We start from the raw sequence: 26324 nt of genomic DNA on the forward strand, positions 1-26324 counted from the left end.
TGTCTCTGATACAAGAGAAATGTTAGAATCAAGTTTCCCAAAGTGAGTCTTTGATTATATTGGTGGCTGTATGGAGGTCGGAACAGCTCATCTCGTCCGCTGTTATTGTAAAATATTCTGCAGCTCTGTGAATAGACAGCGATGTGCAAATGTAAATTTACCTGGAAGAAAGCATTCACGAAACAAACATTCATAAATCAGGAAATCAGATCCCTGTATAAGGAAACACTCCATCAATGACTCCCTTAACTTTTTTTTTTTTTTTAATATGTTGTTGTATATATAGATGGTTTATCCATACACCAACCAAAAGCTTGAGACCTTCACGATAAGTCCAATTGAACATGCTTCAATGTTGTATTCAATTGTTCTTTCAGTGTTCACAAACACAAGTCCTGTAGCCATACTGAACACCAAGAGCATTCTCTTTTTTCCTGAAATCATTTAGTTTCTGAGTTGCCCACTGATCCACTCTGTAAGCAGATGTGTATCAACCAGCCATTACAGAAGTCGCTTGCAAAGTAACAAAGTTACAGCCGTTTGCCTTTTAAATAGTCTTCAATTTAAAAAATTTGCAGTCTGATACAGAAGGCTAGGAGACCTGAACAATATGAAAGTGCTAGTCATTAATTTACAGAGATCAGGCATCACATAGTGCTATGAAGTATCCAATATGCTACATATGAATACAACTGTTAACACCTTACAAATGCCTCTGGTCGTTTTTCAAGGATACTTGAAAAATCAATAACCTTGGCTTGTATGTACATAAACATGAGTGTTTATGCAGAAAATAACGTTGCTATCACCACTACCAGAGGTATAATCTTATTACGGCCGTTTGGCCACAACAGTGATAATGAAATATTAAGTCCCATTATCAATTTCTAACTGTTAATCCCCCAATTTTATTTAAGTGGGAAAGAAAACGAAAGAGTTGCCGTCATGGTATCCCCTCCAAACTAGGGCTCCAGAAGACAACGTTGTTCAGAGCTTCTTCTCTTGCATCGTGCTCAAGTTCTTGGTTTGTTTTCCCCAGCCATTGGTCGCATTTTAGTTGCTTTCCCACATCTTCTGGTACAATTTCCCATTTGACAGATTGAAGAATGACTGAGAAGAACCAGTTCTGGAACCACTACTTAAGGGAACAACACAAGCTTTTTTTCACTTCACTACAATCAGTCACAGAGTAATAAAAAGTAGAACAGAGGATTCAATTCATTCCTGGAGCAGTGCCTCCAAAGTTGAAAGTAGATGGCACCACTGGCGCTGTGAACTTGTATCCGCCGTGTTTCTCGATCATCTTGGATTCTGTAATATAATAAGCAACAGTGCATCAAAATTACAAACGTGAGGAAAATAAAAAAAGTTGTTTCCTGAAGTAAGTGTTGCCCATATAGTACACAGCTGATGGTGGACCATAGAAAGGCAGTTAACAAGACGTGATCTGAAGAATTATTTAACATTTCCGTGCATTCGCGAGTGTTTTTTTTATTACACCGACTAATGCTTTACGCTTGAATCCTGCCATGACCCAAAAGTCCTTCCCCCTCCACTTCCAATCCCCTGAATGCACCTCAAGGATACAAAGAGCAAGGAGGCTTCTGGATGAGCTGGTATCAAGGAAGCAGATGTCACCTTGACGTGTGGCACCGCTGTGCAGAAGTGCCAAGTCTCTGATGTTGCTTCACAGTGCACTGAGCTAACACCACACATCATTTATATTCCATTGAAAAATATGTACTTTTATTCAATAATCCCAGACTCGTTTTTTTCGTATAATAAAAAAGGCACAAAGGCAGTTAGTTGCAACGTGCTAGATTGTAGTTTAATGGGGAAGAAGCTATGAATACTTTAATACATTTAAATGTGGAGACGACATGGACATGAAAACACAACAAAAATCAATAACAAAAAAAGCAGGAAATAAGAGCATGTAAAAACAAAGTTGCTTTATTGTCAGAAGTGCCGCATCAGAGTTTAATTGGGATATTGCTTTGCAGTCTCAGCAGGCGCTCACCATGTGCTGCCCGTCTCTGGTCTGCAAGTGTGCCAATGTCCTGAAGGTGTTTGCCCTGATCTTCGTCGAGGCCCTGTGTTAGTGCCTGGTACCATGTTGGGTCACGGTTCTGGATATCTGAATCACAGATAACAAAGATCAATTATTGGTTTCACTCGACACTTTCTTATTGCTTTGCAAGTGATTAACACAACGGGTTGTTTTCTTACTTTGTAGTATGGCTTTGAAGATCTGATACTCGTCCACTAAATTGTCTTCATCATCTACAGATGTAGTGTAGCCCTCAAGTGCTGTCTCCTCCGCATCGTCCTCATCCCAGTCATCATCGTCTCCGTCCTCTCCCGCCTGCTTCGCCAGCATCTCCAGGTACTCTGCGCTTTCCTCATCAATGTCATCCTCGTCACTGCCCAACTCAGCTGTATTCCATGAGAAAACGTAAGGGAACACGGTTCAGCATCACTTAAATCATCTGACATAGTAATGGTGATCTTGAATGATGCAACACTGAATCAGGGTATATGCAGGAATCCTGAGGTCAAATTTAATACCTTTTAAGACCTTTTTTAAGACCCTTTCCATACATTTTAAGACTTCATCGCAACTTTGAGTTCTAACCGGTTACACTGGCTACACACTTTACCTCACATTTACTATATTGATAGTAAGATAGCAAAACTAAACAGAGTGCAGACAGACTACTGAAGCCTCCTCTCCACATGAACTTCAACCTCTCTGTGAAGGTCAGGTTTAATGCAGTATGCTGCTTTGTTGCTTCTGTAGACTCTGTTCTTTCATTCCAGTAAAACTCCTCAGAAAACATTAGAAACCAGTATTTGACCAATAAACAAAACAATTGACAAAACTTTGAACTATGAAATATATTAAACTTTGGTGAGCTTCAGCGGGGTAATGCCATAGGAGCTCCCTCACAAATACCCAGGGGTTAAATTGGGCTGGGGCTGTCCGGGGCTAAGACCTGGCACATAGGACGATGCTCTGACGTCATCACCCTCACACATTTGTCATATGTTTACAAAAAAGGATATATATGTTAAGACTTTTCTCGTTCTTAATATAGACTATATTAGGGTCGATATGTGTTGACTTTACTTTAAAATAGCAGATCTCTGTGACCGGATATAGTTTGGCTTAGACCCCGGCCCCACGAGGACGCATACGGTAAAACGCATACGCAAATGCAAAAAAGTCTTCCGTTCACACACACACATTCGATTCATTAATGTGTCCGTTCACACTAGATCGCTGGAAATGCTGGAAACGATGTAGTACATATGTCAGGCCTGTAAGTGGCGCTGCTACCGCCACAAAATACACCAAAAGCAGCGAAGAAGACCCCGGAGCATGGTTGCCATGGTTGCCCTTCTGTTTATTCTCCGCGGTGGACGGCGTGTTCTCCTGCTGTATATCTCTCCGGTAGTCCACAGCAGATGAAAAACACCCACCTCTCCGCCTCTTCCAAGGGACGAGGGAACCGTGCGGCAGAGTTTCCGTTAAAAACAATGTTCCGTCGGTCAACATGTCCGTTAAAGTTTAAATCTTCCGTACAAAATTAGAAAAGTGCCGATCAGAGGTCTTCTTTGTTATTTATTGAGCTTTAAAACAAATTGATAAAGACTCTGTTCTCTTTATAATAACATTTAATAAATGGTGCCTGCCTCTCTTTTCCTCCCCCTCTTCTGACAGCCCAACAGCAGCAGGAGAAGTGGGGAGAGGGAGGCGGGCTATTTCATCGTTAGAGCAGAGCAAGGCAACGAAACTTAAAATAAGAAGCAGCATTTTACGGCGCGCTATGCATGGGGCCGCCTTGAGGGGGTTTCCCGACATGTCATTTCAGTAAATTAAAGGGTGTTTCATGTTGTCGTTGCTGTGGGACTTCTTAATAGCTTGGAAAATGCCGTTTAATACTTTTTAATAGCCTTAATTTTTGCTAAATTGATTTATCAACTTTTAATACTTTTTAAGACCCCGCGGACACCCTGTGAATGCATCATACTTCAGAAATGAAATTAGTATAATTTCAAATTCAAGGACCCAACCCAGATTAAGGGTTAACAAATGTTAGAGTGTTTTAATAATTAGAAACTTTGCAGAACCTCGTAGGCATAAATTCAAACTATGAATATGAGGCAACTGCGAGCATCACTCATGCAGACGGCAAAAGGAAGGCTCTTTATGAAGACTAAGTATAAAAAAAGAAATCTCACAAGATCTTCAAGGTCTATCAAATAAACATTCAAGCACTTTCAAGACCCATGTCATTTACAAAAACTTTGAAGACCTGGATTATTTTCACACAACGTATGCAAAACTTTCACATGTGGGAACAATGCCAAACACCGATGCCTTACCGTTATCGTCATCTTCTTCACCATCTTCATCATCATCATCCTCGTCATTCTCATGCTCTGCTCGACAGGCGTACGCCCTCTTGAGGCCGTTGAACAGAAGGATGGCTGCTGGAATCAGCTGGACGGCCGCCTGGTTCACAACCTGAGGCCTGTGCTCGAGGTCAATGAGAGCACAGATTCCAAGAATACACATCTTCCTGTCGTGAAGGCTGCGAGGGGAAAGCAGGGAACAAAAAGTCAATAGGATTTCTCAGAACTGTTCCAAAATTATTGTTACTAGTTGATTGATCAACTAAATGAATTCACTACGTGTTTGTTTAGCTGATGGTTGAAGTATCACCCGTATTTAAGATCTCCCATTAAAAGATTGAAACTTGCAGCCATACTACAAACACTTGACAGGTATGACATTTTTCAATTTTTCTGTCACACAGAATAAACGTCAAATTGCCCAAAGTTTCCATGGTGCTAATTTAGAATTTCCTAAAACTCTTACCCAAGGAAGCAGTCGACATCTTTGAGCCATTGTGTGATAAAGTGGTTTGTGATGGGCTCAGTGTTGTTAGGAAAGCGCAGGTTCTCCAGAGTGTTGAGCAGAAGCGGGGGACTGTAGTAAAGTCCAGCGATGGCCACCTGCAGACACATGGTCCTCAGCTCGCTGGTCTTCACCTCCCGCGTCAAACGCTCCAATGCAGCAGCAACAAACAACGGAACAACCTGCAACAGCAGATCATCCTCAATAAAGCAATACTGTTCGTTACCTATATTCAGTGATGCAAACACAGGTATGGTGAAAAAAGAGATAACTATTCGAAGCAGGAAAAAAACAGCGTAATATACCATCTGACAAAGGCCTGTGCTATAATGCTTCAATTAACTGGCTATTCTTTAGAATATACTCAGATCAATAGGAGAGAGAGATGTTACGTTATAAATCAAGGGTTTTTATTAATATTTACAGCAGGGGTGGGGAACCTTTTTCCTTTCAATTTTTACAACATCCTCCGAGGTCCGTACAAATGATTGAACTCAACCTCTGCTTAAAAAAATAAAATCACAGACAATTCATTTGGCCTTTCTTTCATGCTGTGCAAAGAAAACGCAACCTCTTAATCCAGATATCTTACCATGACTCGTGCATGCATGCATGTGCACGGTGCGGCATGACCACCAAAACAGAAAGATATGGACGCAAGATGTGTGCAAATGTATTTAGTATCCATGTGAACATGATTTAAGTGGGGGGGACCTAACCTTCTCTAGGGGGGTCCGGGGGCATGCTCGCCCGGGAAGATTTTTTTTTAAATATTGAGGTTAAAAGCATGAATCTGGTGCACTTTGGGAGCAACATGAGGAGATCTATGGGTACATCTTTCAACACCCATTTGAAACAGAACTGTAAGCAGATTCTTCTTTTTGGATATTTTACAAATCTCTCCCCTTTTAAACTCTATTCTTGTTATTTTTAACTTTTTTTTTTTTTACTGTCATAGTATTTTATACCTGTTTTTCATTTAGTCTCTAATGACTCATTAATAATTATAATGATCATATCAAGGTGTGCCTTAACCTCACTGAGCTGAGGTTATTTGAGCCTCTCAGGAGAGAGCTCTCTTCCACCTGGTAGTAGAAAAGCTCTTTAAATTCGTTAGCATAGCTAGCTAACCAGATGCTAATAACAACAGATCGCCACTGTGCTTACAACTAAAGACACAGCCACGCTAACACTGCGGTGTGTTCGGCTCCTTATGGGTACTGCAATATTTGAAGAGCTGGAGCGGCGTTATGGTGCTCTCCGTAAGCACTCAAGTCTAGTCTACACTCCTTTCAGACGAGACATAAACAAGTGAAGACACGTTACGCTCGTGTTGTGTTCAAGGAACCTGTCCTTGGCCAAGAAAAACAGGCACTCGCTTGTTTAATTATTTTGCGATCTAGATTTCTCCATCTTTTTTGAAGTGAGAAGTTGTCCGTCCGTCAGTCAGTCGGACGGACTAACGGACGGACCGACCCCCCCCCCCCAAACGAAAACTCTTCGGTTCTCCACGAATTACACAAGTCACCCAAAGCAGCGTTAAAAAAGCGGGAGGCGCCGAAAAGCGACTAATTTGCATCACTGTATATTACTACAGACATTGGAATCAATCGATTAAATATCAAGAGTGTCTCCAGTTGGATACTGACCTGGTCAATGCCACGACCTTTGCACTGCAGAATGATCACCTCCAGCAGCTTGGCTGCATGGCACTCTGGGTCCTCGCCGGGATCGCCTGTCAGGACCTGTGTGAGTGACAGGCTCTGTTCAGTCTTCTAACCCACTAACCATCACAAATAGTTTGGAAGTGCCGTCTGTTACATTATGCATAATCATTTGACGTTTTACCTTCTTGCACATTGCATAGATGATCTCCAGGTATTTGGTGTCAGATAGGAGTGTGTCTGTGTCCACTGTGACATAGTTGTGAAGAAGTGGCATCATATCTAAAACAAACAACACATTTACTTTTCACACAGAGTTTAACACAGTTTGAAAACTTTATACCCACAGAAAGCAACCTATGTGAATGCAAGCTCCATTCTTTAGCCAAACACACACCTGTGAAGTAGTCAAATCCATCTTGCTGGAAGACTTCATACACCAGTGGAAGGAGCTGCCACATCTGTGCTGACACCTGCTGGCAGGTCAGGCTGTGAGCCAGGGAAAGGATCTCTTCATAAAACTCTGAAAGAAAAGAAAGAAAAGTTAGTCTGGAGGTAAAACATAGTCTGTTTATTATCAAAGGATAATATTGCAGGCAGGCAGGCAGACAATGGTTAAGTGCAACCTGCAGGTGGAATGTGGTGGAACAGAAAGGACCGGCTTACCCAGTACATGTTGCTGCAGCACAGTGCCGATCACCTGCAGACAGATGCCTTCCAGCTGCTGGGTGATCTGAGGAATTAAAGACAAAGCTGCTGTGATCAAAGCTGTGTATTATTTTATCTCGACAGCATGGTCCTTTTTATACAAATAATCAGATGTAGATACAAGGCACTGAGTGAAATAATATTTAGTACTATGACATAATAACCTAACCCAATATGTTTTAGCTCCTGTAATGACCCTTGAAGCCAAACATCGTGTACAAATCATAACAGCGATTATGGGTTAAAGAAATTGCTTTAAATGTGCATCCATATTTAGACTGATTATAGGAATGTTCAACTACCGTAATTTTCGGACTATAAGGCGCACCTGAATATAAGCCGCAGCAGCTAAATTGAATGATGTGTACATATATAAGCCGCACTGGACTATAAGCCGCAGGTGTTTTAATGTTTAATTACCATATGTAAGGGTTCGTGCACAGAGGGGATTGTCGGGAAAGAGATGGCTGTTTGAGGAAGCTCCCATTTATTAACATTTCAACAAACAAGTTGCATATTTGCATAACGTATTCAAGTGTTACCATCTGGTGCAATAGTAGCTACAGAACATGTACTGTGCTGTGTAAACTGTACTGTATCACATAGCGTTTCAGACACACAAACTTTTCAACTTTCAAACTTAAACGGTGCGCTCCCAGCGCACGTACCGGCAGTGATCTACAGCAGTGGTTTTCAACCAGTGGTACAGGGACAAACTGTCTCGCTCTCGTAATGTCTGTCTGTCTTGCTCTCGTTCTGTCTCTCGTACCACTCTCGGTTCCACTTTTACGCGCTACCTGTCTCGCTCTTTTCCGGCCTCCAGCTTTTCCTGCTGGAGCCCGCCGCTTAAAGGTGGGGGGCGCGGACCGGCCATAGAGCCCATAGAGTTAAAGGTGGTGGACTGTAACCTGTAAAATCCATAGATTTAGGAGGTCCCCTAGTGGCCGTTAGCTGTAGAAATCCATAGATTAGCCGCACCGTTATATAAGCCGCAGCGTCGAAAAATGGGGAAAAAGGCACGGCTTATAGTCCGAAAATTACGGTACTCTTGCTACATCAGTCTAAAGTAAGGAACAACCTATAACCTTTGTGAATGAGTACCCTTTTTTGGGATGAAATCAACAAGGATAGGAGCCTCTTCATCATTAACGTTATCTGGTGTTCAGTCCTGTAATGTTTAATGCGTCAAGTGAACCGGTTAAGTTGCCCTGTATATTGATTTGTCAAAAACTCACTCTTATTTTTGGCATCAAGGTAACGTATACTGAGGATCAGTGAAACCTGAACTGTGATGAAATCAAAAAAAATGTCAGTGCACCGCAAGGCTTATTCGAATCTAATGGCTCCTTGGCTTTAAGCACGGGCAGTCCCATGTTTCAGCAGACATGGTGGCAAAGTGCCCTGGCACTATTTCTAGCCGCTTCCTCAGCCTCTGAGTCATTTTGAACACGGTGAGAACACAGTGTGTTCCCAGGAGTTGGTGGGCGGCTAAAGTGTGTTGGCAGGAAAGCTACAGCCGACCCAATCTGCTTGTGCAGAGGAAGTGGCTCTCAGATGAGTGATGAGCCTGGACTGTGTGTGGGCAGTGTGCTTAGGGGCTTTGCTGCTAACCTCTTTGTGGTCCTCCACCACACTTAGCAATGTGTCAATGGTGTTGAGGATGCCCATGGCCGTCACTGCCTTGTCATCTCCTCCCTCCTCATCAGGGCCCGTCTGAATCACCTGGTTGAACGTCATAGCCTGACAAAGAGCAAACAAAGAGACTGTTATTATGAGTGTGTTTGTGGAATATTAGTATCTATACATTTCACTATAAGGCAGGAAGTCCAAGTGATTCCTATCTTCATAATCTTAAATGAAAAGAACAGGACACCTAATTTAACCAGAGCTTTTTCTTAAAAGCATTACACAGGATTGCATGTGACATCACAATGCATTATGCTTGGCACCATTAATAATGAGGTGAGAGAGCGAGAAAACTATAAACTTGGTTCCTTATCATTGATATGAGAATGCCCTTTATGGATAAACATCTGATTATTTGGGTTAATGACTTTTATCCGGGTTGCTGCGCTCAAACCTGAATGAATTCAGTTTTCCTTGTAAGTAGTATGAATCATTTGCGATATTTGGTTTTCTTCTTGGTACGGCAGCTCTCCTCACTCCTCGAAGCCATAGGGGGAGTTTATTGAACCACTCGGTGAAATGAAGACATCAACATGTAGCTTTTTAACTGATAGCACTTACCAAGTGCTGCGTCATCTCCACTGCAATTGGAGTCACCTCCTCGCTGTATTCACAGATCATCTTCTGAATGACATTCGTGAGGTCGTCGTTCTCCGTCTCCCTGACGATGTGCAGGAGCGCCTGCATCACTGGCCGGATGAAGGGGGAGATGTATTCTTTGGCTGAAGGAAAGAAAAAAAAGGTCTCAAGTTCAGACACTCAAAGAAAACCAGTTAATAACATTCCTGAAGAAAATATGAATATAGAGTGCAGTCAGGTAAACGTTAAGGGCATGACTTCACTTGCTCACCTTTCTCCTGGTTGCTGATGAGAACCTGCAGGGCAATAGCAGCCTCCACCTTGACTGGCATCTCGTTGTCATTGATGAGACAAAGGCGAGTCAGCTCAAGAGCAGTCTGCAGGTTCTGGTCACTTTTGAACTTCACCTCGCAGAAGTAGTGCAGCACCCAGCAGGCCTGTGTGAAAACAGAGGTTGAGAAAATGTGGCAGAAACCATTTTATACTGTATATAAGAGAAACAAACGCAAAGCACTAAGCCAGTAAAACAAGCTGGTCCCAATTCAAAGCCACCTCATTCCGTAATGTTAAAGACACATATCTTGGGACTGCCTGTTGGGAAATGATCACTTACTCTTGCTCTCATGTAGCCCAGCTCACTGCGGAACAGGGGGAAGACGTGATTCTGCAGCATGAACTCCATCTGGTCCTTATAAATCTTTTTCTGTGTGGAGAAAGAAAAACCGTGTCACAAAGTAGCGGGGAACAACACTTCTCCTGTACATGTCCAACTTTTTTTTTTTTAAATCCTCAATGACCAGTCTAATACCTTCTAAATATAATCTTAATAGTGATTTTTGGCAAATGGGTTGTTGGCAACTCTTAGCATCAACATTTGAATAATTGGTCCACAGCCAGAAATATTTAACATGTTTTTAACGTCCTGCCAAGCTACAATTAAATTGGCTTAGCTTTCACCATTTCTTCGAGCACAAATCCAATCTTGCCAAATTTCTAGACCATCATTTCCAACTGATGCTATTCAGGCCAAACATGGGGTAAGAAAAGAAGAGAATCCCTTAAAGAACCCACACAAAAAGCTTGGAGACCTCTCCCCTTTCTACACTGTGCTCTGTCTTTTTAATCTGTGTGTAGAAACGAGGATCTATGAAAGAAGAAGGGCTAACATGCCAGCGGAGAGGAGTTTACCTTCAGCAGGACTTCAGCCAAAGAGCCGATCATGTGTAGGGCACCGTCCTTTTTCCTCGGGTCAGTGGAGGGATCAGTTAGAATCTGGTAGCAGAAGCCCATCGTCTTTTGCAGCACCTAAAAAAAAGACAAGAGATCCAATTAGGCCTCATGACATATCAAATCTGTGGGCCGAGCCCGAATCTGTAAGAACAAAATAACAACAATGGAAAAAGTCTCACCGCCACAAAATCAAAGCCTCAAAGAAATAAATGACAAAATAATAATTTCAACTAACCTCTTTCCTCTTGTTGCAAGCCGTGAAGAGGAGTGTCTGGGCTGCTGTTGTTGGAGAGATAAAGTCCTCGAACACATCTAAGGGGGACAGTGGAGACCGGGTAAAAGGTTAGTCATCACACATGCACAGAAATCCTTTTAGATTACAGGCACTGACTTTCTCTGCTTACCAAACTTCATGCGGATGTACTCGTATGGATCTTCCTGCCACAGTTCCTCATCACTGTCTGTGTAACACATGAGGGGGAAGACCACGTCCTGAATGATGCCCTGGAAAAACCAAATTAAGTTTAATCTGATGGTTCAATCAAGATAGGCAGCGCTTTAGCTTTAAAGCTTCTACAAGTTACAACCAGTCCATCAAAAACAAGTACTATTTCACAATGTTGTTACTGAAAAACAAACCACTTGGATAATGACTATACAGCTTTAGTTACTTAAATCAAGATGTTTGAAAATGTAGTATTAGTACCTGGATGTGTGGTTTTAGGTTTCTCCACGTCACTGCGTGTGATATGCCCTGGTTGATGTAGTTGAGCGTCTGTTGGAGTACTCTGGGAGCCACGTATTGCTTTTCCTTGTACTGGTATAAGACTTTCAGCAGCACCTAGCAGACAAAATCATTTCCTTAATTAGCGAGATGCACTGCAGCAAAAGACAGTCTGACTGCAGAGCTGCCGTTTACATTCACTTTCTCAAGTTCTTACCTGCTGAGCAGGAACTGCATATTCCTTGAGGAAAAGTTCAGCAAACTCGGCATACTCTTTGGTTGTGTTGCCTGGGCTTCCATACCTGCAAAGAGGGTACAGTAGATGCTATTGTAGAAGAAAAAAATGGTTGTATATTTAAAAGAAAAATACGTTATGGCTGTTGATGGATTTTTACCTCTCAAACAGCCGAGCCAAGATGTGAAGGGCCCACTTCTTACACTTCCACCATGGCAGCTCAGGCCGCTCGTCCTCCTCTATCTGCATCGTCTCCTGCAGAGTAAAAGAAAAGTACATCAGGTGGTGGAGAACTGAAACCTTACATCTCGGAAACCAAAAGTGATGCGAGGACTTTTTAGGGGCCATATTAGTGCGGTGTGAATTCATTTTGTCTCCTTACCGGTGGCACATCTCTATCAACTACTGTCTTCAGGATCTCCATCCACTCCGTCAGGTTCTGTCGGTTGATGAGTTCCAGGGGGAGGTTGTACTGCGGAGAGAGGAGTGAGTCAGTTTCACTTTATAAAACCAGCTATTTGATGATCATAAGAAATAAAACAACTGCCATGAATAACCCATAACTATTTTAACAATGACTAAGCATAATCATAATGTTTAAAAATATGGTGAATGTTAACAAACAGAATCAGAAGATGCCATGAGCTGTGGCGTTACCTGGAAGAGGGCGTAGAGGATTTTAAAGATCTGTTTCTGGATGAGGACAGAGTCGCTGGAGGGGTCAGGGATCAGCTGGATAAAGCGTTCCTTCATCATGGGCATGAAGATGTGCATGGCAGCCACCAGAGGTTGACGTTCTTCTGGTTTCTTGTATCTGTTTTAGCCACACAAGTGCAACGTTAGCCCCATGTCATTTGTTCCGTTACGATATGAAATTAAAATCGAGAACCAAGACTTACTCGTAGTTTTTGACAAGCTGGTAAAGGCAGAGCAAGATGCCCAGCCATCCTGCACTGTTGTCTGACTGCAGGTAGAAGCCGATCTTATCCACGATGGTCGTCCACTTGCCGGGGTAGTCATGCTTGATCATGTGGTGGATACATGTTGTCAACTGGACCCTGAGAAGTCAAGATTTGGAGATGTAGCAAAGTTAGAGAACATTGTATATGAAGTGCAGCTACTGGGAGGTAGCATAGGTGAACACGCACTCCAGTCCACAGCAGGGTGTGTATGGTTACCTGATGCGCTCGGGAGAGTGGATGATGGCCTCCACTATGTTGTCTCGAATGAACTGCCTGTCCTCTTCAGGGATGTTTTTGACAGGTGTCTCTGTGGAACCGTCGCCATCACTCCAGTGCTGCGTTATCATGTTCTTAAGGTAGATCACACCTAAGAGACAGAGAAAACACAGGGTCAGTGCTTTAACATTAAGACATGCATGGATGCTGACAAATATTCTTAAAAAATTTAAATTACATTTTGTATGAAACCATTAAGCTGTACAACATGGAGAAAGTTATATGACCTATAAGCCTCACTTAGAATAAAATATAAGATTCACTTGATTTGTTTGTACAAAAAGCTATACATTTCAGTTTAACAACTTTATGACACATTTTCAAAACGACACATTGGTAAATATCATTTTATTGATGTATTATATCAAATTTGGACTGATGTCGAACATTGAAAGCATTCAGCTATTTATTTCTATAGAAAGATTACTAGGATGTGCAAGTGGTATAAACTCTTCTGTAAAGTAGCCCAAGTCCCAAATATGCACCAGTCCTATTGGCTGCATTTACATCATCACCTGCAGCCATAACCCAGGAAGTCAATTCTTCCATCTGTAGTTCAGTAGTTTTGAATGTGGCACTAGAGTGTCAGCTGGGTTCACATCTACTATGTGGGGCCCTGGTGCCTGTGGCTCACAGGGAAAGGCATCTGAGGGAGTGGAGGAGTGAGGGCTGGGAGGCGGACGTCAGACTGCTGACACAAATGTCTACGCCGCCGGCGAGGCAATCATAATCCAGCCTATCAATGCTGACAGAGCAAAAACCCTGTACCCTCCGTCTATGTCCACCAAACTACACCATCGGCTCACACTGCAGAGCCACGGCGGATTGGCTGTATACATTTGATTCATGTACAGGAGAAAACTGTCTGCCTGAATAAAGCCTAACAAATGGCAATTATAAATATAATTTTCAATATGGTGAATCCCTTCTTTCAGTGTGTTAACAGTCAAGTTTATTATATGTGGTAGTTCCTTTTAACATCAACGCCTAACAACTGATCTTGTTGTTTCACTTCATAACTGCAGCTCCAGCAGGAACATATTATGGAAGTTCTCTTATAAAAAAGGTACCATTGATTTCTAACACCCTTGAGTATGATTGCCATCGATTGACCAAATACCTCTTTATCACTGCAATATTGTACGGTTGACTATTGCTGCTTTCACAAGATAAGGACACAATGAGGTTTTTGCTAAATATTCATCAGTAATGTGAATAAAAAGACTAAAGTAATAGAACAGCTAAACTGTTCACTGTAATGAAGCATAGATATCCAAAAATCTAAGACGATAAATAGACTGAGTCTCATATCACTTTATTTATTTAATAATATATTAAAACCATTACTTTTTACATTTAATAAGGTCAATTTATCAGATCACAAGACTCAATTAACCCTGGGAGCTGTGCAGAATGTATTGCTTGTGTTTTGTTTTAGCTACTACAAGAATATAACTGAGATCAATGTACATTCATTTAAATGCAACAAAAATGTCTGACAGCAGTGTCAGTCTCCAATGCTTTGGCAAACAAACAAAATGTTATTACCTCCTCTGTATATGGTTGGCAGCGAAACTCTTAAAAACTCACCACAGATCTCACATGCTACCAATACAAATTCAACTCATACAGATATTCAATCGGGCTGCCTGATAAACAACTATGATGAATGCATTTGAGGAATCTATTCACTGAAGTTATGTAATAACTGCCAATCAGATCAAATGATCAGGAGAATTATTGTTTTTTATGTTTCCCTGCCTACGAACATGAACCAAACAAGAGCTAAATAAAGAACAATCTTATAAACATACATGGATTGGCTAGGTGCAAATACAATAAGTCAAGACATGGTACATTTATAAACAGCTTCACTGACATCATTTAGACGGCTTCTGTAGTGTGCAGTCAGGAGGAGCTGCTTCTCGTCTATTCTGCTTTAAACACTGTCAGCCGTTTTCCAACAGCTGGAAAAGTAATTTATTGCTCTAAAGCACAGCTATATTTGCGAGAACGACTATGAATACTTGGGGAAGTGCACACAATACCATTCAGATACTATCCGTGTACTTTCCGCAACAAATGTAGTTAAAATGTCTACATTGATCATAACCTCTGCTGACACCTACCTCACAGAACAGCATCTGACTGAAGCAAAACAAGCTATATTTAACCCAAGTCCACGTGTCCACTGCTCTTCAGCATGGCACTTTCGCTTCACAAAAATGTGAATCATGTAACATTGCTAAATTATCTTTTGGAAACCATTATATAAGTTGCCTGGTATAATAGAGAATTTTACTTTATTTGTCATATAATGAAATAGGACAACATAGGAGGAGGGGCGATAAAGTGGTTTGTGACATTGCATTGTATTGACCTCATGTAGATCCAGGGAGAGGGGTAGCACAGACTGCATGTCATAATATTGTTTTAACAATAACTACCTTTCAAGATGCTGAACACTTGCATTGAAGAATTAAAAAGACAATTTAATTTCATAAGCAAGAGATGTTTTTATACAGATTCCCCAACTATTATTTGTATGCTAAAGACTAAAATCCACTATCCTTTACTTAACCAAGTAAAAAGTCTCATTGAGATAAAAAAAAATTCTTAAGAGCGACCTGGCCAAGGGCAGCATGATCAAAGTTACAACAGATAAAAACACAGACAGACGAACGCAGCGGTAGTAAAACAAAAAATTAAATGGCACATTAATCAGTCAATATGCTACTGAAGAAAATAAATTCAGACAGATTTACACAACTATTTTTATATGGAAAAATGTTGACTCACCTGCTTGCCTGACAGGCAAGTCCAGCTGATCTGACATGGTGACACGCAGCAGAGTGGACACAAAGTTTACCTGGGTGTGACCCTGGGAATTAGAATTGAAAACAGATGTACAAAAATTATTAAAACACAGGATCAAGATTGGTTAATTTATTTGTAATACCGTTTTGTATGAAGGTAGGTTTTATATTATTTTTGCAAAAACCTACAGTTAATGGTGTTGTACCATAATGTGTTGGGAGGTAGCCATGTCTTAAAGCGACTTGGCATGTGTACATTGTGTTTTGCATGCATGTGCTTCTTCATAAAAATCATTGTTGCCAAGTGGCAGATAAAAACAGATATTGCACTACCCTATGGACTTGATGGATAATATTTGTAAATTATATTTACAAAACAAAGAAATCCCATTGGCTGTGTCATCTTAACAACAACAACTCTGTATACTGTCAGAACAGTACAAACATGTGGTGGACACCATGTCAGAGATTCAAATGAAATAGCCACATAAAACTGGAAGCTCACATTGACCAGCTGTGATCCAGAGTGGTGCAGGTCCTTTTGACATTATAAAGCCAATTTCCAATTTAAAACATGATTAAGTGGCACAGTGGCTTTGGTCAGGTGTCTAGTCTATATATTCCTGGGTTTTTGTGTCCTCCAGAATGAAAGCTGCTAGGTGATCAATTACAAGATGACCACCAGATTTTTTTTTTAATATCCAGTATTTTTTTCAAATAAAATGCTACTTCGAACTGTCAATTTTTTTTTATAATACTCGTGTTAAGAATTTCACCATTTTGCCAAGTCTTATTCAGTTTTTACCTGGCCATTTTCCATGAAAACAAAATCTGAGATATGACTAAGCAAAGCACTGTATTTAGAAACCATGCACTCCCAACAGATTAACTTCATCCTCCTCCAGAAAAAGTGTTTTTTTGCTCTTTCCACAACTCGGATAAATGAATGTGCAACACTCTCAGAGCTATGCTATTCAAGTGAGCCATCACTATCGATGCTGTATATGTGGGTGTGAAAAATAACCCAAGCCTCTTGCACTTCCAAAAATAAACCTGGTGGAAGAGGCAACATTTAGTGAAGACATATGCTATGACTGGATTATTATCACTTGAATACAAAAAAACGCAGTATATGTTCTGCATTTCGTTTAAATGCGTCCATCAGTTACATAATGGAGCACAGATGTAAACTAATGGGGAACTTAATCATGGTACTGTGATTTTGACTGATCAATGTGGAACAATTTAAGGTCATGCCCTGCATACAGTCAATCTCCATGACAAGTACAAGCAATAAAACAGAGCTTTAAACATTTTCTGAGATGCTTTATAACAAATAATGTTGTAAAGGTTGAGAAAAACTATCCGTGCAAACTTATTAAGCAAACTATTTATTTCGACTAACTTTAATGTAGTGTATAGTTCAGTCACAACTTTCTTCTTGACACGTTATTTATTCAGTAGATATCATTTTGTTGGCAAAAACAGATCCTAATGAACACATACGTTTGATAGTTTGGACACAACATTAGACGGACAATACATAACTAGAGGATGAAGAGACAGCACTTTTAAATGGTCGACCTACAGGGTTGCTAACATTAGCTCACATGGAACTCGGCTAAAACTTAATTTAGGAGATTTTCCACGAAATAGCTTTGAAGTCACCGATCACATATCAAGTGTAGGCACAGCAAACAACAGCGAGAGGTTGACTTGTGTAAATCTGTATTGCGTTGCGGAATAATGTCATCACTTTAGGGCTTGTCACAGTGACACGTGAGCAGCAGCTATGTAGCGGAGCCCATCCAACAAGTAGCTAAGTTAGCTAGCTGATATTAGCCACACATTTTGGTATCACTATCCTGCTCTTAAATAAGATAACTAGCACCTGTCCCACATAACACTTCACTTCATGTGTTGCTTAACGCCCCAGTCATATTATTCTTGTGTCGTGTCAACTTTCGAAATTGGTAAAAACTGTGCCGAAACTGTGTGGTGAGCTAATCATGATGTCCCCAGCGAGGCTAGCTTGTTTAGCATTAGCCACACAGCTGGCTCATGATGTAGCTAACGTTGACGTCCGTTAATGGCAAACGAAATACAATGAATACAGTTAAATTCAATGGCATGGCGCTACTGATAAGAGTGAGTCCGTAATGCTGAAAGTTGTTAAGCAGTGTGATTTAGATCTGGGGTGGTAACGGTAGCAGAGCCTGCGTGCTCGCACCATCTTGATGTTGTGAAGAGGCCCGATCTGAGGGACCGCGCCACAAACCTCCATCACCATTAACGGCTTATCTCAACTTTTACCTCGTTCAGCTGTATTTCCGCGGCCTCCCGCAGATTGGGGTCCATCGTACCCCGAAGGGCCTCAACCAAAGACTCAGGATCCATTACGAAAACTCTGTTAGCGGCTTGGATTTTAATATTTCAGACGTCTAACAATTCCCAGTCACTGCGCACATGGACGCACGGCTCTCCGGTTACCCGGCGCGAAAGGAAGCAGTGAATAAAGTACCCGGATAGATCAGCGCCAAATTTGTCCAACACGAACATCCGGCGGCGACTGCACGTCTACATGGGAGTTGTAGTTCACGGCATAACTTTAGTACTTCCTGCGAACATTACAGCGATTTATGGGAAAGGTGACCCACCTGCTGGTTGCCCTTATACTAGAATATCATTTTTCCATATGTCTAAGTAAGTACATCTTTAGTGGTCTTAAAATTGGTCTAATTTAACGCCCACAACGTTTAGCTGACAAAGTTATATCCGATACGTCTGTAAATATTGCCATTTTCCATTGTTTTTTGGAATGTAATAAGATCAAAAAATGTTGGAGAAAGTATGTTACGGATATTTGAAATAATTGGAACAAACTAATCACACGATAAATTACTTAACTTGTATAATGTTGAACATATATTTTTTTTTTTACAAAAAGGGCTAATAGAACATAAAAACGGGGACACAAGAAAAGTTTATTGAAACTACTGAACATTTTCACAAGATATTTAAATCACATCCTATATTTGCAGCATGCACATTTATCATTGACCATTTGAGCAGCATCAAAAAGCCTTTTTTTCTTCTTCTGGTGATGGAACATTTATTTTTTTAAGATGAAGGTTTAACAATGTAGCCAGTGAACAATTCAAACGGTAAAATTCAGTTATTACTTCAAATATAATTGAATTACATGAACCCACTACCTGAAAGACTCAAAGCAACGATTCACTGTAGCAGTATTTATTCTGTTCTAGTATATGTTATATCTTATTATATTTACATGTGAGTCCTGGATTTACTTGGTCACTTGCCAACTTCTCTGCAACATTTAGCTTTTTGTATTTTATTTGACATGTAGATCACTGCAACATAATCCTGGACTATTTTATTTCTACTCAGTTTCTTCTCGCACTATTTTTATTGAGTTTATTTATTTTTTTAAATGTGAATTATTCTTTCATGTCTTATTTGACTTGCCATAACACTGTAGGTTATGTGCAGAGACTCATGCAAGGGCGTCACTTTGTTAGAAAAAGTGGTGGGAACAATTTCTCCAGATTTAACATCATTATAGCAGAAGATAAAAGATGTCCCCCCCCTGGGCGTTGAACCTCAAGCACCTGCATGAAAAACCAATGCATAGACCTCTGGATCACCAATGTGTTTTTAAAACAATGAACGCCCGACTATAGTTCTCGTTGTGATGTGATTTTGAGTGCATTTTTACCTTCATTATGGTATAGTAATATACTTTCATCTTCAGACTATTGCACTATTCCTTATTGTTTATGTCTTATATGCTGCATTGTTGGAGGAGCCGACATAAGATGTTCATTGCCATAACTACAATGTAGCTGTGCATCTTTGAATCTTGAATATGACAATCCAACCTTTGAGTCTTGAATGGAGACAGTGTGACGCAGAGGGGCGCTGTAGTGGATGGTGCAGCTTTTGTTGCTGTGATGTGAGGTAAAAGGTCATCCTGTGTAACGTGTCAGCAGACTGTCACCGCACCGGTGTCAGTCACGCCACCCGTCGGCTTTTGCTGTTTCGGTACCTCAGCTGACCTCTAAGTTATATCTGTAAAATGGCCAAAAAGCGGAGAGAAAGACGGGAAAACGATGGTGCGTCCTCTGAACAGGAAGAGGTGAAGACGGAGGTGAAGACGGAGGATTCACCAGTACCGAAAGGTGGGTTTCGGCTTTAGTGGCTAACGGTTAACATCCATTTACAGCAAAGCAGGGGTGATGAAATACTTCTAGATGGACACAGATACATTTAGTAACTGAATAACCAGGCAACGTCATGCAGGAGCTAATGTTAGCTTGTTGTTGATTACACAGCCAGCTATCGTAGACAATTAGCCGATGGCTAGCGTAGTTACGCGTTAGCTAGAAAAAGATAACGCTTTAACGTTGAAGAAGCTAGCATACACCCCTGTGACTGAGCTTTAGTGAGGGTGTGAACCTTATAACATGAACCTTAATGTTTAAACGAGATTAACATCCCTTTCTTAACAACTTGAGTTAAGCTACTTTCATTAACAATGAGTGTCAAACGACGAGTGGTGGGGGAAGTGTTCAGATCCTGTATTCAGATAAACCAAACTAGTCATACAACAACACATTGACCCTAACCCCAGAGAAGTACCAGGAAATACTAGGAATACTCTGTTACAGGTAGTCCTGCGTTCAAAATGTTACTCAAGTAAAAGTAGAAAATAATTGTCATCAAAATATACTTAAAGTAAAAAAAAAACGAATTATTTAGGTCAGCCCATTTCAGGATAATTTATAATATTATTTAATAATCATTTAAATTGTTATCAAAGCTGATAAACGTGTAACTTTCCTTACTTTGTATACTGCAGGGTAGCTTGTGAATTTAACTAAGTATTTTTAAGTGTTGATGATATTTCACATTAGTAATCCAAATCTGCGAAGTAACATAAGGTATTAAATACATTTAGTCGAGTAAAAGTACACGATGTACCTCTACATTTGTATTGGGGTAGAAGTACAAAGTAGCAAAAAGTTAAAATACTCAAGTAAAGTTCAAATCCCTCAAAATTGATTAAAAAATGCTTAGTTACTTTACACCAATGCCTAACCCAAAAACTGCACTTGCATTACAACAGTTGTCAGATATTTCGTAGTCGTAATAAATGTAGGCGATGCTGAAAAGTAGCCCCATTCAAGTCTCTAAATTGTACTATTATATTATTTTTTGCTGATGCATTAGTATGTAGCAGTTGCCTTTTGTAATTGGTTGATATGCAGTTTATTCGAACAATTTGATAAACTGTTTTGTATTTTTAATCTATAACTTATTCTATCACAACTTATATATTCATTGTATACAGTTGTCCTTTTTCCATGAAGTATTTAATGAAGCAATGAATTTACAGACACGCTCAGGAACAGTCTTTCTCAAGGGGGCTACTGAGTTCCCTGTAGGGGCCTGAACAGGGGATGCAAAACTCATTAGTTTATTACACGCGGCTCCCTGGTAGCTAGTTAGTCATTTTCTGAAGGATCATCTTGATTTAGTTGGTAAATAACTTATTCTCTTTCCCCACAGAGGTTAAGCACGCTGAAGGGGGCTCAGCACGCATGTCCCTCCTGATTCTGGTGTCCATCTTCACGTTCGCCGCCTCAGTTATGTACCTGGTCTACAGGAACTTCCCAGAGCTTCCTGAGTGAGTTGTTTTGTTGATTATTAAACTCGGTTAAATGATGGTGGGAAATTGCTCAACAATGGAAATAAAGACTTAATAAGTATTCATAATTAGTACTGTAGGAAATAAAATGATGAAATGTAATCTAATGTTTTTTTTTAGGTTACACTTAAATTTGATTTCTTTTTTTTTTCACAATGCTGCTGCTTCTTAAGTGGAGAATGCACTACTTTGTCATTTTCAGTACCAGTAGGGCCAGCAATGTAAACTGACAGATTGGCAATAATAGACTTTCAAGAATAAATGGTTCCATAAACCAATCAATTTCATGCAGTGTAACACATTTTGTGATTTGTACAGTTTTATTTGACTACTTTTTCACATTTTGTGATTTGTTTATAGTAGGGCTGCTCAATTAATCGTATTTTAATCGCAATTACGATTATGGCTTGCAACGATTACGAAAACAACGTAATCGAAATAAAACGATTATTATTTTTTTATTATTATTTTTTTTTAAATGTTTAATTGGTTTTTCAGTTGAATTATACTTAAAGTTCAGGGTAATCAACTGTTAAAAACATACTGTTCACATTTTTTTTCTCCAATAAATTGATCTTTTCAAAGTAAATGGATTATCGTTTTTAATAATCGTGATATCAATTATTGACCCAAATAATCGAGATTATGATTTTTGCCATAATCAAGCAGCCCTAGTTTATAGTTTATCCTACTATAACGTCTTGTCAAAGAACATGATTTAGACTTGGTAGGTAAGGTCATCCATTGACATGATACTCAAAATCCAGAGGTGACTGCAGCGCTTAGAGCGATCGGGTTCTGAATGTGCATTGTGAAAAAATGAAATAAAATATGTTTTCTGTGAAGTATGTTTGATTAACGATTATAATTCGTATTTTTCAGTGATGAAATGGAGAAAATCAAGATACCAAAAGACATGGAGGATGCCAAGGCTTTGGGTACTGTGCTGTCTAAATACAAAGACACATACTACTCCCAAGTGTTGGTGGCCTACTTCGCTACATATATTTTGTATCCTTTGAGAATCTATGTTTCTACCTACTTATCTTAGCTTAGCTTGTCTGTCTGGTGAAGATGTTTTTAAAACTACCCTGATGAAATGTGGATCTTCAAAAACAGGTTTGCAGTGATAGTTTGTAGTCTGCCTTAGTAATAACTGAATGTTTTGCAAAGTTGTTTACCTTGACGCTTCTTTCAGCCTCCAGACATTTGCAATCCCAGGATCTATCTTCCTCAGCATCCTGTCTGGATATCTTTACCCTTTCCCCTTGGCTCTTTTCTTAGTCTGCTTGGTGAGTAAGCAAGGGTGGTATGAAATGTGGGATTAAAATCAAATGTTGGATTGTATGAGCAACTTTGCACTGAAATAGTTTCCACAAGACACACTTTGGTATGTAGGGATGTAGATCAACATGCTCTCTTTTGCAAGAATGGATCCTGTCTCATAAACATACTTCTTTAATATATTTGTCAATGGAGTCATCATTTTAATCCGGCCGTCATTGGAGCAGACTATAGTGTGAAGGTCCTTCAACAACACCTATGCATTGGCTCTGCTAATATTTTTTAAGAAATGTTCTGTGACAAACGCACAAAATCAGAGTCTGTGAAGTCACGAAAAACAATATGGAAGCACCCTCCGGAAGTACAACAGGACCTCATGCGTATTTGTTGCATCCACTCTGTTTTGGTTGGAACAACCAGGAAGGTCACCAATAATGGGTGACAACACGGGGTCCCTCAGCCCTGTCTTCAACATCATTGCTAAAAGTTATGAATACAAATGAAATGGTGGAAGATGAAGATAAATGTATTTGGAGAGGCTACATTTAAAAAAAAATTTTTCCTTTTTTATTTCAAGAGTATGACAATATTTATAAGCAGGTTACAGATATGTGTGTGTGTAAGTAAGTAACCCTTTTTTTCTGCTCTGTTTTTTATCCGTTGGCAGTGCTCTGGTCTCGGTGCTTCCTTTTGCTATTTGCTATCATATCTGGTGGGCAGACCCATTGTCTACAGATATCTCTCAGAGAGAGCAAAGAAATGGTCCCAGCAGGTAAGAGCCTTGCAATGTATTGTTTATAAAGGCTATGTTGGAAAGAGGAATTTTCAGTATGGGATCTCTCGAATTATATGAATATGTATTCATTATTAGGCAAGATTGTCCAAACTAATGCTGTCTAAAAGTACGGCTGTGCTGTAAATCCATGTGAAGATTTTTATTTTTTATATTATGGAGGCAGAAGCTGGTTTAATAAAAAAATACATTTTGTAATAAGTTTTGTACTTGACTAGTAACTGGAGATGCGAGAACGACAAGGGTCCTCATACTGACTTCACAAATAGTATTTACTGGTAATGTAAAGCATATGACTAACTATACATTCACTTTTTGCTGGCAGGTCGACAAACATCGAGATCATTTAATTAATTACATCATCTTCCTGAGGATCACCCCCTTCCTTCCCAACTGGTTCATCAACATCACCTCGCCTGTCATCAACGTGCCTTTGGGGGTTTTCTTCCTCGGTACATTTCTTGGTAAGTATGTCCATCCCTTCTGACTGTCTATAAATGATTTGCTGTATGATTTGTATTCACTGACTGACCCTAATTCCCCCTGGCTGATCCACAGGAGTGGCCCCGCCCTCCTTTGTAGCGATCAACGCCGGTACAACACTGTACAAGCTTACCACAGCGGGCGAGGCCGTGTCCTGGAACTCCCTGGCTGTGCTCGGTGTCCTCGCCGTGCTTTCCATCTTGCCCGTCTGCTTCCAGAAAAAGCTGCAGAAGAAACTAGAGTAGGAGATTATACACTTCAGCACCTCCTCTGCTGGCTGATCCCGGCATTCCCTTGCCCTCGGCTCAGGAACGTGCAGCTGTCACTCAAGTTGCCCCGCCTCCGTCTCATACAAAGCTGCCGGTGGTGGAACCTCCGATAACAAGCACTCGTCCACCACTCAATGCATGCAGTGGTGGGTTGCTCCTGATGTTAAATGTAAAATGGCCGCTGACTGCACATGTTTTTTAAAGTTTTGGTGGAGGATGTTCTTGATTTTGGCACATCTTGTAAATTAGTTAAATTTAGCTTTGTGTTTTTATTTAAGTCGCTGTTCATTGTTTTATGATTCTTGCCAGACAATTAAAGGTGCTACCCAGAGGATGTTGGAGTAAAACTCTTCGTTCGGATAAGTTTCAAGGGAAAAGACTGCTATAAACAATGTCATCAGTACCTTGTCGAGTCTGTTGCAGACACCACATTTTTTAATTACTGGAACTTTTACTAATTCATCTGCTTTGAAAGTAGCACATTCCTTTCTACATCCTGTTTGTAGCACCTTTAACTACCACACCCTTTTTAATATTTATTTTTAAAATACTACGATTATAATAATCAAGTGTACCACCATAGCAATAACTGTTAAAAGTGGATTTTAGTTTTTAAATAGAATGCTCGGATACCTGGCCTTGGTGAGCATATGCAGCGTGAAGAGAGAGTGAAACTAGAGAAGGAAGGTGTGTGTCTGATCTTAGTAAGTGCTACTTCTGTGACCTGGGGTGAGTTTCCTGTTATTCTTTAAAAGGTGCCTGGATCCAGCCACATTTCACAATTTATTGTTCATTTTGGCTGACTTTTAATGAATGGACTAATCTGATGTAATATTGTTTTTACTGGACCTCTGTATTGTAGTATGCCAAACTCCAAGCATTTCCCATTTCAAATGAGTAACTAAGAAATTAACATAAATTCATCACACTAGATTTATGTGTTCAAAGATGTATGCAATGCAGAGAAATTAGTCAAAAGCCAACATCATCTTGGGTTCAATTGTTACGCATATGTCGATGATCCCACAGTTCTAGTTGTGTCTTTCGCTCTCCCATGAAATAGTTTGCTATGCCAGCATAAATTGAGATTTTGTCTGCACCGTGGACAGGGCACCAGTGTTTGATGCACCGGTATCCTAGGTAACTAGTGCCCTCAGTAAGACTGCCAACAGGCTGAGCTACCTGAGCCCTACCTTGCTTTTTACTACTTCCATTCTTCAAATATAATATGCCTGATTTCAGTTTTCCCTGAATTGTTTTTGAATGACTGATTTTTGAGTTTTCCCTAAATTGTTTTGAATTACTTTTTCCTATACAAGCTTACTGAATGGTTTTATTTTTGTGCCTGTGTACCATTGTAACCTATTGCTGCTGCTTAAAAACACTCTGGATGTTTACTAGAGACGTTGATGCAGTGAATGTACATTATGGTAACTTATTCCGACACATTTTTATTAAATCTCGTAAAACATCACATGTATAAAGCATAGGTGCATTTTAAGATTTCCTGTTTTTCCTTTGTGATATAGTGTGTACTACTGTTAGATTATTAACCTCTCAAGCCCAGATTCATAAACCTCAATTCATGTGAATTTTAAATGGCTACTGAGGATACTAATGTCGTAGCATATTCTGCTTTTATACTGAGTGCTACTTCTTTCAAAGACTGTTTGGCTGTTTTTATGTTTCTTACTGTTTTGAGAGGGTGCTGCATTGTACAACTAAGTTATATCGTATAATTGGAAAATTGCATCTTTACTAAAGTGGTGGAATTAATTGATTAAAAAACGACTAATCTCTCCGACAAATGTTCTTGAAAAGACATGGAAGATGATAGATTTTAATAGATTTTACTTCTCAATATGCTATGTTATTTAAATCTTTACCAAAATATTTACTCAAACTGGATATATGAATGTCTTTTTTCTTCTATTACTCCATCAAAGATATAGTGAAATAA

At 40.0% G+C, this 26324-nt stretch overlaps 2 protein-coding genes across 2 annotated transcripts; one reads left to right on the plus strand and one right to left on the minus strand.

Annotated features, from left to right (window-relative positions):
* Positions 1 to 245: 245 nt before the first annotated feature.
* ipo7 (importin 7) lies at positions 246 to 18344 on the minus strand. Its single transcript, XM_079663729.1, has 25 exons — positions 18118 to 18344; positions 15788 to 15869; positions 12929 to 13079; positions 12650 to 12808; positions 12408 to 12564; positions 12133 to 12222; positions 11911 to 12005; positions 11733 to 11817; positions 11498 to 11632; positions 11196 to 11295; positions 11027 to 11103; positions 10750 to 10866; positions 10175 to 10264; positions 9833 to 9998; positions 9544 to 9704; positions 8908 to 9036; positions 7255 to 7321; positions 6986 to 7111; positions 6773 to 6870; positions 6574 to 6669; positions 4886 to 5106; positions 4390 to 4598; positions 2230 to 2436; positions 2021 to 2137; positions 246 to 1311 (listed from the first exon to the last, which is right to left on the minus strand). The coding sequence occupies exons 1-25, from the start codon at positions 18199 to 18201 to the stop codon at positions 1214 to 1216; spliced, it is 3117 nt and encodes a 1038-aa protein (XP_079519855.1). The 5' UTR covers positions 18202 to 18344; the 3' UTR covers positions 246 to 1213.
* A 1395-nt stretch (positions 18345 to 19739) lies between these two features.
* tmem41b (transmembrane protein 41B) lies at positions 19740 to 26163 on the plus strand. Its single transcript, XM_079667371.1, has 7 exons — positions 19740 to 20006; positions 21397 to 21514; positions 22418 to 22546; positions 22734 to 22827; positions 23487 to 23591; positions 23938 to 24076; positions 24171 to 26163. Exons 1-7 carry the CDS (start codon positions 19904 to 19906, stop codon positions 24338 to 24340), a joined length of 858 nt encoding a protein of 285 aa, XP_079523497.1. The 5' UTR covers positions 19740 to 19903; the 3' UTR covers positions 24341 to 26163.
* Positions 26164 to 26324: the final 161 nt, after the last annotated feature.

Source organism: Notothenia rossii (genome assembly GCF_949606895.1).
Source record: "Notothenia rossii genome assembly, chromosome: 2".
NCBI classification, from domain to species: Eukaryota; Metazoa; Chordata; class Actinopteri; order Perciformes; family Nototheniidae; genus Notothenia; species Notothenia rossii.

Bases quoted from the DNA above. Each gene is read 5' to 3' on its own strand.
- ipo7 (XM_079663729.1), bottom strand. From the start codon at position 18,201: ATGGATCCTGAGTCTTTGGTTGAGGCCCTTCGGGGTACGATGGACCCC. The intron at 7,112-7,254 runs GTAAGCCGGTCC...CTTTTCTTTCAG, and splicing joins GCTGCAGCAACATGTACTGG to AGTTTTATGAAGAGATCCTT. The intron at 2,437-4,389 runs GTAAGGCATCGG...CATGGAATACAG, and splicing joins TGAAGAAGATGACGATAACG to CTGAGTTGGGCAGTGACGAG.
- tmem41b (XM_079667371.1), top strand. From the start codon at position 19,904: ATGGCCAAAAAGCGGAGAGAAAGACGGGAAAACGATGGTGCGTCCTCT. The intron at 22,828-23,486 runs GTGAGTAAGCAA...ATCCGTTGGCAG, and splicing joins CTCTTTTCTTAGTCTGCTTG to TGCTCTGGTCTCGGTGCTTC. The intron at 24,077-24,170 runs GTAAGTATGTCC...GCTGATCCACAG, and splicing joins CTTCCTCGGTACATTTCTTG to GAGTGGCCCCGCCCTCCTTT.